A 14,381-nucleotide genomic window follows, 5' to 3' on the forward strand; every position below is an offset into this window, starting at 1 on the left:
ACTTTGGTATTTTTAAGCATCACCTGCCTCAGTGTTCTGTAAACATTCCCTCTCTCACCTTCTGATTGGTTTACTAAAACACTGAAGGCCTATAGCAAAGGCAGGAAATAGGTGGGACTTCCTGAAAAAGATAGGACCCTGGGAAGGAGTCAAATGTGGGAGGATTCCCAGGGAGGTTCAGAGGAAGAAGTAGGCTGGGACTAAAAAGGACAGGTAACTAACAAGGCACTTGGCAAAGCTTAAAGAGTAGAATAAATGGGTTAGTAAGTTAAGAGCTAGTTGGGAACAAGCCTAGCTATAAGGCTTAAACATTCATAATAAATATAAGTCTCCTGTCATTATTCAGGAGCTGGTAGTCCCAAAGAAAATCCTGTAGTTCTCTATTCATTTCTTTGTAGCTGAAATGTGTGTGTGTCCTTGCATAAGTACGTACACTGCTGTCATTTCTGAATCAAACACATTTAAGGAATATCTTTAGGGCATGCAATGTTCTCTAAATCAGAGAGGGCACTGGAGATTTCTGTACCTGCTGAGACTATAAGTTGGTACCAGCAGTCTCTGCATTTCCTTGATTGTCAACATTGATCTGACACATTCTTCTTCAGTCTATTTAACCTTTAAATTGGCAAGTACTGCCATCTTACCTTTCTAAATACGAATTTTAGAAAAGTAGAAAAGACTTTGATAAAACATGTTATCAAGCTCCTTAAGAGTCTGCTGTGTTTTGTATTTAGGTAAAAAAAAAATAAATTCTATTTCATGGTTAAAATTAAATTCCTGTACTTACAAATTTTTTCCTTGGGATGATAAGCATGTATTTTAGGTGATATATCACATTGTTTTGACTGGTATTACAAACTGGACATTTATAAATGTTGGGATTTATATTATTTTGTGGTACAGCTATGCATTTTTCTTTTCATGTAATAATTTCATCTAGCATAAAATATCAGAAATGAAAAATCTTATTTGTACACAAAAACAGATAAAAATGAGGGTTGGAGAGATGGCTCAGTGGTGAAGAGCTCTGACTGCTCTTCCAGAGGTCCCGAGTTCAATTCCCAACAACCACATGGTGGCTCACAACCATGGGATCCGATGCCCTCTTCTGGTGTGTATCTAAAGACAGCTATGGTGTACTGGTATAAATAATAATAAATAAATATATTTTTTAAAAAGATAAAAATGAATAGCATTTGTTTTATTAGATCACCAGTAACTTTTTCTGTATAAGTCTTACTAGATTCCACTTTAAAACTAGCTTTTATGTGTTATTTTAGAATTCTACAGATAGGACTAATCAATGATCAAGGTTTCTACAAATAATTATTTTTGAAAAATTGTGGCCATGGGTAATATTGAAAAAAATCAAAAATGCCAAAAGGCACAGCTGAATAGGTAATATAATTTCTCATATGATTAGCAATTAACTGTAAATTTCAAATTAGGTAGTAGAGAGAGTTAAGAACATTCCCAACACAAGGACATGATACGTATCTGAAGCTGTGGATATATCTGGTGATTACATACTGCCTATAAGTCAAAGGCCACACTGTACCTAATTATGTATCAGTAAAAAAACTTAAAGAGAACAAGTCAAACAAATTTAGGGGGACTGGAGAGATGGCTCAGCAGTTTAGAATATTTCTTGCTCTTCTAAAGGACCAGGTTTGATTTCCAGCACCCATACTAGCACTAACTGTCTATAATTCCAAACACAGGGGATTTCTTCCAGCATCATGGGCATTGCACACACATGATGCACAGATATACACACAAGCAAAAAAAAAATATATACATAAAATAAAGGAAAAAATTTAAGGAACAATTTTAGCTATTATTTCTCACAATTTATGCTGTATTACAGACAAAATGAAGAAAACACAGGAAAATGTCAGTATCTGGGGTTATTACTCAACAAATTAATCTTTTTGCCTATTTGCATAATGGTTGTTTTAAATTTTTTTAGATGGGATAGCTCCAAAAAATACTCAACTGTAGGTTTTTTTAAACAAAACATTATTGCTACATAAAATATACCTTGGCTTTTACAAAAGAAATGAATGTATGTTATAGAAAAGCTTTCATGTAAGTAATAAATGCATTTGGAATTATAAAATCTGTTGGGATTATAACTCTGCAAATGTGGCTAATTACTTATAAAATAATTACCTACATCGTAACCTAATGCATGGGATATCAAGTCTAGTATGCATCACAAGACACCATAGACTTACTGATACAGACACACAGCAAAAAAAAATCCATGGATATTTTGACAATGATTGTACTGTTTTGTATCTAGATCTTTAATTAATATAATTATAAATTTTTTTGTGTGTGTATGGATATTTCATCTGCAATGTTTGTGTACTATATCCATGTCTGGTGCTCATGGGGGCCAGAAAAGAATGATGTATTTCCCAGGAACTGGTATTACAGACAGCTGTGAGATGCCATGTGGGTGCTAGGAATTAAACCTGGGTCCTTCTAGAAGAGAAGCTAGTAGTCTTAACCTTGAGTCACCTCTCTAAACCTAGACCTTTAATCTAAAGGTAAGGAAAACAAAACAAAACAAATAGTATAAAAGTAGTACTTACCAGTACCGGAATTTGGAACCCAATGTAAAATAATGTGCAAAAAAGTTCTTTTGAGGTGGAAGTGGTCTATCCAGGCGGAAGAATGTATGATGTTCTACACACGCTTTCCACAAAGTTTTACATGCTCTATAATTCACCATATTAAATCCCAGTAATGTTTCTCTAGATTCATGCTGTATTAAATGACAAAATTCAGAAAAAATGGGAAAATGTCAAGATATGATAATACTTTTGATAAATAAGTCACACTAGCCTTGCAAATGCTAATCTCCTTCAATGATTTTATTAAGCAAATGCTCAGTGGAATAAATAAAAGGTTTATAAAATGTGAACTTCTGTAATTTAATAACTTTTCCATTCTTGTATTCTCTATAATACCTAGAAATAAGTTTAAAATTTTTATTATCTTCAAGTAAATATTTACAAGTTTTATTTGCTATAATTCTACTTCAAAATATAATCCTGGACCACAAATTAAATTTGTGTAGATCCACAATTTGTAATTCTGCCTTTATTAAAAATAACAATACTCATAGCTCAAGCATTATTATAAAAATTATATTAGAAATTGACTAGCATTAGAATAAAATAATTCTCTAGTTTTTCTTTTGGCATAGACCACATTATACCAAAGCATACATCTCCTGAGTATCGTATTTTAAATGTGTGTGTGTGTATGTAACATATATATATTACATATGTAATGTGCAATATACACACAATAGTTTACCTAGTTTACTCTTTAGATATTTGATATTTCCCATTTAGGGATAGAAGAGCAATGTTGTGTATATACATTCTTAGGGTCTATGTCCATATGTATACATTTATGTTGCTAGATTATACACACGCATACACACACACATACACACACATAGTGTATGTGTGTGTATATAAATATTTAGCTAAAGTAGTTAATACTTCCTGTCAAAGATAGTGTGTGCCACCCCACCTGTTTTGAGTTTTTCTTATTTCACTGTTTTGTATTTTGGTTATAACATGTACCTCTTCTTGATGACTTTAATAAGGTTCAACATCTCTTCATGTTAATGGCAAATTGGATATTGGCTTTTTTTTTTCCCCAAAGCATGACCTTCTTCAACAGCCCAGGCTAGCCTTGAATTTGTGGCAATCTCCCTACCTTAGCTTTCCAAATGTAGGTATTAGAGATTTAGGGCACCATGTCTACTTTATTTTAGTTTTTAAAGCAGGCCCTCACACTATGATTGATTTTGAACACACGGTTGATTTTGAACTCACAATCTTCTTGCCTCAGCCTTGTAAGTATCTGGCTACCATGAAGATACTGTCACTTCTAAAGTGGTATTCAAGGCACTGGCATATTTTTCTGTTGGATAGCATATATATAAAAGGACTTGGATTGGCATATTACTGCATATACAGCCAGTGCTGCGTCACTCTCTTAATGCTATCTTTTGATGAACAGTTATCAATTTGAAACAGTCTGAATCAATGAATCATTATCTTTAAGAGCTTCTTCTATGCTCTATTCAAGAAATATTATTATCATGAAAATGTTTTCTATAAATAAAACAAGATAAAATGTTTACATGTAAGAATGTAGTTTTATATTAAAAGGTAATATGATTAAAGCATAACTTGCTGTTTACTAGAAAGTTAAATAGTATCATTAATAATGGTTTGTATGTAGTAACAGCCTAGATATTGTATGACATACAATAAATATTATATAAGATGACAGAATACCTTACAAGAGAGTATAATACAGTTTTTTTCAGTGTGTGTATACTGTCCTCCCTATTTAACCATCGCTTCAAACACTCTGCATGCACTTTTGACACTGTTAATTATATTTGAAATGTAATAACATTCTTTCTAATTTGTGAACAACGGACTTAAAGTGTCCTAAGTGGTTAAGAATAACAAGTCAAAGTTTGGATCTGCTGCTGTTGTTTTGTCATAAAGTATTGCTATGTAGCTCTGCCTAGTCTGAAACTTCACTGTAGACCAGGGCTAACCTTAAACAAGCAGCTACCCTCCTGTCTCTGCCTTCTGAGCACAAGGATTACAGGTGTGCATAACTGTATCTACCTATAACTATGAATAGTTAAAAACAAATGTTTTATAAAGAAACATTGGGAATATGATATATTCTGCAAAATACATCTGTATGTGGTCTTTAATCACTTGCAAGTTGACTTTTGATGCTGTTGTTACTTACAGGTAAACATAGTGCTTACTGACACAACCTCTCAGAGAACAACTATAAGAATTAAATACTAAAAATGGTTCATACATTACCAAGCACATACACTGCTTTCAATAAAGGTTACATTTCATAACTCTTGTTATTACTATTACTGACAACACATCCACCACAATCAGGTAAATTAATAGTGTTTTCTTTTACAACACTCTCTATAGTTACTCCAAGTAAATTATCTGTTCTCTAGGTTTTTTAAAAAAGATTTATTTTATTTGTATGAATACACTGTTGCTGTCTTCAGACACACCAGAAGAGGGCATTAGATGTAAGTACAGATGGTTGTGAGCTACCATGTGGTTGCTGGGAATTGAACTCAGGACCTCTAGAAGTGCTCTTAATCACAAGACATCTCTCCAGGCCCTGTTCTCTAGTTTCTGGATAACAAGATATACATCCTTCTCTGAATATTTGCTAAAATATACTGTGTACACACACACAGACACACACACACACACACACACACACACACACACACACACACACAAATACAGACACATTCATACATAAGAATATTCAGTACCAGTACTGGTCAAAATATTCCCCACTGGAAAATAGTAAAACTTTCCCTAACAAAAGACTATACTTCTAGTTTATAGCATATACACCTAGTGGAATATTAAATTAAGGAACAAACCACAGAAAAATCAATGATGTCAATACAATATGAATTTCATATTGTTAAAAAAACGAAGCCAAGTTCAAAAGGACATGCTATATGGCTTCAGTTTTTAAAGTTCACAACATCTAAACCACTTCATAGCAGTACAAATGAAACAACAGTGCCAGCCTGCTGGGGATGTTAGCTATTAGAAGTGCACGTTACAGCTGTTAGCAATGGGATTCTGTTGTGTTCTACGTATTAATCTGAGTTTATCAAGTTATATACTTGATAAATTTATGGTTTATGTACTTTCTCATTTCAATAAAAATTCTATTTAGAAAAATCTCCCATATTTGGTAAATAGAAATGATAAACCATAGTCACAAAATAGGACAATATCCTCTAGCAGGCAGATACTGCAACTGACTCAAATATATTCTTAAGATTTTAAATAAATTTAATACACATATATATGTCTTAAACATGTAACAATTTGCAAAGATTTATAAAAAAAAAAAAATCTGGTGTAAACCAAAGAACAAGGTTAGTTTGTTTGCATATTCATGTCTGTAAATATGTATATATTTTGTGCTAGGATCTTGCCCTAAACCATTATTTCTACATGATTGGGGTCCCAGGCTTATGTCACCACAGCAGGCAAAGCTAGTTTAATTTCATCAAGCAGGTAAAATAATTTACAAGAGGAAGTTGTTCTAACACTATAATAAGACTTTGATACAAGATGTAAGTACATGAACTAGAAACTACATATTCAGCCCTCCCAAAATGAAATAAGCCTTCTATGAAAGTAAGTAATATATATTTAGTATGGAGAAAAAACTTAGATGTATTTACTGCACTGTTGTTCACAGTGACACAAAGTTTCAAATGTTTTTTAATCAATGTGTGTTCGTGCACCTGTGGGTACACATACACACTTCTAGCTAGAAAGCTAGAAGATAGTCTCAGGTGTTGTTTCTCAGAAATATTTCCCCTTATTTCTGGAGACAGAGTCTCCATTGGCCTGGAATGCTCCCCATTAAGCTAGACTGGCAGGCCTGGAAGCTGACTGGATCAGCCTGTGTCTGCTCCTCGCTGCCAGAACTGTAAGTGCAGCTTTTCTAACTGGGTTCTAGACATCAATCTCAAGTCCTTGCACTTCTATAAGTACTATACAAGTTGAGCCATACCTCCTTCCTATGGCTCAGCAATCTTAAAATATTTCATTTTTATCAATAATTATTAATCAATACTCACCAATTCTTTTCTAAGTTGAATAAAAAACTGTTTGCATTTAAAAGAAATTTTTACAATCTTCAACCTGCATAAAAGAGAATTGGAGTATTCAAAATACTGCTAAAGAAAAAAATATACAAAAGTCGGAAAAATTATAGGTATTTTTATATATTATGGGTTTTGAAAGTTCCATATGTTTACAGAATGAATAGTAATCAATCTATCCACAGTTAACCCCAACTCGCTCTGATGTCACCATCCTTTTTCCCTCCTAACTTCAAGGAACCTTTGTAGTTTTTGTTTTTTGCTATTAATAACCTCAAATCCATTTAACACTGCTCATGTGCATACAGATGAGTGGCCACGGCCTTAAGTTTAATGTGTACTAATAGCTTCACATTTTATCATATAATCTTTAATATATACAATAATGTAAAACTTACGGTGCTTCCTATAAAACTAAAAAAAAATCTAGGTACTCAACTGAGAAAATATTTATTAAACTATATCTACTATGAATTATATATTTCCCAATTTTCTGTTTTCAGAAATATTCACTAAAGATTAAAATCCCACAGAATATAAATAAAATTTAAGTATTTTAATATGACAAAGCATCCATAAGGGAAAAATATAAAATGTCACAGTTTTGTAAAACATTTTAATCTTAAAACTGTAAATACTTTTATCTGACCCTTACATACTACCCTTTAAAAAATATATATTGCTAATTTTTGTTTGTTTTTTCTAGACAAAGACTCACTACATAGCCTTAGCTGTCCTGGAACTTACTATGTAGACCAGCCTTGTCTGGCTCTGCCTCCCGGGTGGCCACCACACTAGCCTAAATTTATGCAATTTATTACGTAACGCTAATTTTTCAATGCTCCATTATATGATCCATGACTCAAGCTGGTTTGGTTCCTTGTAATAACAATATAAAGAGTAATTCTCAGACTTTGAAGCCCATGATACTTAAAGGCCATGAGACCAAAGAGACTGAATCTTAGTAAAATTTTCTAACATTTCTAACAATATTCTAACATTTCTAATATTTTCACAGTAATTCTAAGTTTTGATTTTTGTGACTCATATCCATTAAGAAGCTGTGAGTACTTTCAGAAAATAACTTCTCAAATTTCAATCATTTCAGAAGACAAATATACCAGTCCAACTCAGGCAGAACCATTTAAAATAGAGGAGATATAAGCTTAGTATTTAGGTCTGAACCTTGTGTTGCTGGGAATTGAACCCAGGACTTTACACATGTTAGTCAAGTGCTCTAACACTGAGCCAAATTCCAAGCTGCAAGGTTAAATTTCTTATTTTATCATTATATCTTGTGTTCTTACTTCATAGAGATAAAACAACATGGATATATTATTTTCTCGTGTGAGGGAAGGTATTACTTTCAGAAAATGAAAAAGAAAACTAGGTAAAACAGCCTATATTTGTGGAAAAACAGTAAATCATTTGAAAACCTTTAAAGAGATACATATATTTTTAAATGTATATATCAACATTTAAAAAATCACATAAGCAACATAAACAATATAAACTGTTACTCACTTCTAAATGAATAAGACAGAAAACCTAATCTAATTTCTAGTCATCTTCATTTTACAAATGCCAGAAAACCATCAATGAATACACATTGCAACACCAACCTGATAAAGATCTCCAGCAAAAGTCTACTTGTATGACTTTGTATTTCTTACAAATGTATCCTATCAAGCAGTGATTAATGTTCATTTTGTATGAGATAGCTATAATACTTTTCCTTTGGTTTCCATGCCCTTGGTTAATCTTTTATAATGAATTAAACCAGCCTGTATCTTTATATTTCATATATATATATATATATATGCCTTGTGAAGAGCATACACATAACTTTTCAATCCATTTGTGTATTTCTAAGAGAACAGATAAAAGAACAAGCGAATGGAAATATGTTCAACAGTATTAGCCATAAAAGGATACAAAGTAAAATTAAGACAGTGTATCATTTTACACCAGCCAAGATGTTTTAAGCCAAAAGCCAAACAACAAATGGTGGGGAGAATATGGTAAAACTAACACAACACAGACCCTCCCCCCCCCCCAATAGGGAGGAAGGTGATAGCACAGCATGAGGAAAAAATTTAGCAAACTCAGAAGTTCTACCCTTTTGTTTATGACCCCTACCAACACTTCTATAAATATACAGTGTACCACTGGGTTGTTTGTTTGCTAGTTTGTTGAGAAAGGGTTTCTCTGTATATCCCTGACTGTCCTTGAAGTCACTCTGTAGACCACGCTGGCCTTGAACTGCCTACCTCTGCCTACTTCTGCTTCCCAAGTGCTAGGATTAAAGGCATCTGAGCACTAGAGTCTTAATAGCCTAAAGAAACAACTGATGAGTTGTGAGACAAAATGTCATGTAACTAAGGGATAGAGTATCACTGAGCAATGAAAATATTGATATATGCTCTTTACATGAATGTCAAAACATGCTAAACAAGTCACTCAAACACACAGTACCTCATTTTAGAATATCCAGTATAGACATATGATTAGGGATGGTGGTAAGAGGAAAGACAAGAGATAGAAAGTAGCTCATAACAATCTTTTGTAGGTAAGGAAAATGGTTCAAAATTAGATTGGTAATTCTGTGTTCTATAACCATACCTCAAACACTGATTATATTGACAATGAAATTCATAAAGCATATCAATTATACAATAAACTTTTAAGACCCACTTTGATAATCTGTCTCTTTAAATTTCAAAGATGGTTACTGTTTTAGAATTTAGTCTAGCATTCCTCACAAAACTGGCTAACTAGTAAGATTCCTTTAATTTCTGTTTGAGAAAATCTAGTTTTCTCTTGCTTCTGAAATACAACTACAGACTAAATTAATTTAGTTTTTTTCTTTGAACACTTACAAAAATGTCATACTTTTTCTAAAGACAAGTGCCATGCAATTCTTAAGCTTGATTTCTCTGCCTGCCCCACCTACCCCCCTCTCCCCCGCAGAAAAGGTATTTTGGTGTTTTCCTTCTTTCAAGATTCTCCCTTTGACTTTGAATCTCTAGAAATTTGCAGTTGAACACAAATATAATTTACTGAATAAAAGGACCCAGATAAACATTCCTTAGCTGAAACTTCATGTTTATCTGACCAAAGGCTATGTTTAGGTTCTTCTAGTACCCTTATTCCTGGTTCTCCTGCTATCTTTGGGCTTCTATACACCTCTTTAAGTTGCTTTCCTTGCAGTTTTTCAGTTGTAATCCTGTTATTACACAGGACCTTTGTTGACAGGGCCTTTAAGATGTGAGCTGGGGAATCCAGTTTAATCTTATGATTAAGTCAAAGTGGCATATGGGCCTATGCCCCTTAGCTCTCACCATGAGAACAGGAAAGCACACCTGGTACTTAAATTCATGAACCTTTAAGAATCTCAGAAGATGGGACATGCAGAAGTTTTTTTCTCAAACCAGTCAGCCACCTTTCAAGCACTTCCAACCAAGTCAGTTCTCAGTAGCCATCTGTCTCCAGTTCTCACAGCGGGAGTTTATTTAGTGCCTCCAACTCCTTCAAGAACCCAAGGATCATTGATTTTCAGTTTTTATTGGGTTTCTCTTTGTTGTGGGAGCAAGATATTGAACACCTCACATGTCTGATTGGGAAGCTGAATTCTCTGTCCCTCTTTTACAATCTTAACATCTGTGCATAAGTTTTGTTGTACTGTGTACTGTTGAAAATAGTTGGAAAAAACCCTTTATAGTGCATAGTGACATGGGCTTAACAGGTCAAGAAGCTTTAAATCCCATCTAATTAATTACTGAAAGCAACATTCAAAATTTGTATTATGGAGTATTTTCTAAATATTGTAAATAATATTTTAATGTTAACATTCATTGCTTGGTTTTCTTAAATCCAACTTGCATAAAGCAAGACAGAAACTGCAAGAAAAATGGTCAAAACCTGTATGTAGCTCCATATGAGGCTTCTGGGGCTCAATCATCTGGGCTCAAAGTGTTGGGCAGTCAGTTATGCTGCCTGTCTAGTTATGCTGCCTGCAGCATGCATAGACTCTTGAACCAGTTCCACTCCATTTCCTATAGTATTCCTACATTGGGCATCCCTTGGTCCACAATAAAATCCTGGGGTCTTCACTGTAACTTGAATTTCACCTTCACAACTTCAGGTAGTAGCTTTTCGCTGTCTTCTACTTGGGACTCCCACATACTATCTGGCTTTAGCAAATCTCTGGAACCATTATACTAGATGGCATGGCCTCCTCAATCTTAAATCTTAATATCTGCAAAACCAGTATCATGAGCACAAAGTGCTAAATTGTGTTACCAGCTCAGGACGGACCTCACTTACAGCCTGTGTGGTGAAACATGTTCTTCAGACAGTTGTTTTTGAGCAAGGAACCCCTTGGGTAATATTCTCAGATTAGGGGTTTGTTTGTTTTCAATTGAATTTGCATTTTCACAAGATGGAATCTTCAATGTTTCTGGAATACCATTCCTCTCGAGTCAGTGTGAAGGTTGCTCTTTAATGATACAAATTTCTAATGATTACAGCTGCTTTTAAAACTTGCCTTTTCTGTAGTTTTATACTTGTTCATACTCCTTTCCTCACAAACCTGCATATTACGTATCTCTCTGATCCACTTTTTACTTTTAGTCGGTGTAACCTGGAGAAGAGGAGTAAGCAGCAAGCCATAGAGTATGAATACTATACTGCTTTGAATTTCCTCTGCCAAATAAGTTAGCCCATTCCTTGGGAATTTTGCCTAACATAAGTTCTCAGGCCATGGGCCAAATAAAGTCAGATAGGTTTTTTGGTTTGGTTTGGTTTGGTTTTGCTAGAATATAATAGAAAAGGCCTCTAGTCCAGTTTCCCATACGGACCTTGTTCCTCTTTAAAGTGTCATGAGCTAGGCCTCCACTGTCCAGTTCTCTGCTTTCTGGCCTTCCAAACTTACATCACAATGATCCATGAAGTTCTGTGTAGAGAATTTTGGGTTTTTCTAGTCCAAATGCCTAAACTCTTCCACCCTTTCCCCCACAAACTATTTCCACAGGCCTAAGAACCACAGAGTCAAGATTAACACAGCAATGACCCCAGTCCTGGCATAAATTATCTTGGTATTCTTTATTTCTCCTGTTATTGTGACAAAATCCTAACAAAAACAAGTTTAAAAAAAAAAGAATGGATAATTTTGGCTCTCATCAAGGCAGGGCAGGCATAGTGACAGGAACGTAGGCAGTTGAGTCTACAGTCAGGCAACACAAAATGACAAGGGCAGTGCTTGTGATCTTTTGATTCAGTCCAAGACCTCATCTCATGAAATGCTGTAATCCTCCAGGAAGGGTCTTCCCCCAATTAGCCATACTGGGGAAGTCTCACAGACAGGCCTAAAGGCTTGTTTCCATGGTAAAACCAACCCCATTAACTTGTCAATCAAAATTAATTATCACAATTGGATTTAGAAGCACTGAGGACATACCTCGAAGAGTGTCACAGAGGGTTTTTCAAGACAGGCTTAACTAAGGGGAAGACCCAATCTCATCAGTCAGACATAAAGAGGTTAGGGATGTACTACTGCCTTCCCTGCTTCTGAACCGAGTTCATGTCAGGACGCTGCTCCTGTTACTCTGTGTTGGCATTACATTCTAGCTCTTCAGTCTTCTGATATACACACAACTTTTCAGGGAACTTCCAAGCTTTCAGCACTGGATTGAAACAGCTCAAGTTCTTAGGCTGAACCTAGGCTTCTTTACCACTCCAACAAACAGATAGCCACTGTTAAGCCCTTTCCCTTTGTCTCTCCTTTTTGTTCTTCTAGAGCATTCTGCCTAATACATTTTTTTTTTTTAGTTTTAAAGAAACTGCATTTTCAATGTTAGTGTATTTATTTGCATTTCTATCAGCAAAACAATATTTCAAAGGTGTTGGATTACAAAAGTCCTGGGATTACAGGTATGTATTGCCATACACAGCTTTAAAAAAAAAAAAAAAAAAGCAGAGTTATACTTCTGCTTTTTATAAAATATTTCATAAATTTTATAAAATATTTATTGTGATTACCTATCATACTTTAATTTTTATTTTGTCAAAGTATTATTAAAGTAGCTAAAGTCTATTAAAAATAAAATGATAATAAAATAAAAATGATACTAGAAAAAATCAAATATTTAGGAGGTATACAAAAGAAACACATTGGGGCTGGAGAGATGGCTCAGTGGTTAAGTGCACTGACTGCCCTTCCAGAGGTCCTGAGTTCAATTCTCAGCAACTACATGGTGACTCAAACCATCTGTATTGGGATCTGATACCTTCTTGTGTGTCTGAAGACAGCTACAGTATACACATATAAATAAAAAAAATTTTTTTAAAACACACTGATACCACGAGTTTTGAATTTGTTTCTTCCGCTTAAAGTCACTTCATTTCAAAAATAAACTTTTTTTAATTGGATATTTTATTTACATTTCGGATGTTATCCATTTACCCCATTCCCCACCTACCCAGGAGCCCCCTGTCCCATCCCCCCTCCCCTGCTTCTATGAGAATATGCCCCCACCCACTTTTCTTTAAAAAGTGAAACTGAATGTACATGTGAGAAGATGAAAAAAAGAATTGTAGAAAATATTTTCAAATGTGCATTGATTTATCTTAGCTCTCATTCTTTTGAAGCTTGTATATCAATCTCAAATTACAGAAATGTAATAATTATTTGTATGTACAAGGAACAAATCTAACCTTAAAATAGGTGAAGAAAAATGCTTTCTGATTCATGATGTGAGAACTTATATTTCAAAAATAAAATTTTTAAATGACCTTTAACTACATTAAGCACAGTGATAAGCTCAAAGTAATTTTTAAATTTTTTAATTTATCCACTAAAGAAGTGTAAGATGCTTTCTCTTCTTCATTGCTTTGAAATATAGAAATCATAAATTATAGTGGTGACCCATCTGGGACAATGAGAGCAAGGACAACATGCAAATGATAGCAGATGGTTAAGACAAAGAAAGTGTAAGTGTGAAACGTGTGCAGAACATGTTTGTAATAATTTAAAACACTACACATAGTACTGAGTTGTTAGTTAAGTAGCCATGCCTCTCTTTTAGCCAAAAAATGGCCTTACAAAGTCTATACTTAAATTAAAAACAGAAAGTGCAGATCTTAACACAGAAGCAACCATAAACTGAGTATTCTTATAATATATGAATATTCTCTAAGAAGAAAAATGATTAACTGCTGACTCAGCATCACAGTGTAAACTGAGGCAGACAGCAAAAGGGGTTACTTTGGGCAGTTTCTACCTTCTTTAACTCTTTGTTATTCTGTGGCTAAAAGCCACTGGCTTCTGGCAATTTAACTCCTGCTGATAGCAACAGGAGATTAAGAAAAAAAGCTTAGTTATTTGAACTTTTTTCTCTCTGGCTCAAGGGCCCGTCACTGGCTAAGATAGTTTTATAAAGAGTTCCTTAACTCTTAACCAGACAGAAAAGAAAAGGAAGAAAGGGAGAAAGTCAAGCACACACATACACACATACACACATAGGCACACAGACAGACGCACACATATACTTTTGCATACTTACATACATACACATATACCGACACACATATGTATGCACATACATATAGACAGACATATACATATATACATTTGGTGGATGGGGCAGAGCCC

The 14,381-nt window shown here is 34.3% G+C and overlaps 1 protein-coding gene across 4 annotated transcripts in view; it reads right to left on the reverse strand.

Moving 5' to 3' along the window:
- Ptpn4 (protein tyrosine phosphatase non-receptor type 4) overlaps positions 1 to 14,381 on the reverse strand; it is a 159,177-nt gene that overhangs the window by 62,607 nt on the left and 82,189 nt on the right. For all 4 annotated transcript variants that reach the window (XM_034513093.2, XM_076941031.1, XM_076941032.1 and 1 more), the window contains 2 exons: positions 6,707 to 6,770; positions 2,601 to 2,773 (listed from right to left, as the gene is read on the reverse strand). In XM_034513093.2, coding sequence (XP_034368984.1) covers positions 2,601 to 2,773; positions 6,707 to 6,770 — 237 coding nt within the window. The remainder of the gene's footprint in view (positions 1 to 2,600; positions 2,774 to 6,706; positions 6,771 to 14,381) is intronic.

The sequence above is a fragment of the Arvicanthis niloticus genome, chromosome 10, assembly GCF_011762505.2.
Source record: "Arvicanthis niloticus isolate mArvNil1 chromosome 10, mArvNil1.pat.X, whole genome shotgun sequence".
Taxonomy (NCBI): domain Eukaryota; kingdom Metazoa; phylum Chordata; class Mammalia; order Rodentia; family Muridae; genus Arvicanthis; species Arvicanthis niloticus.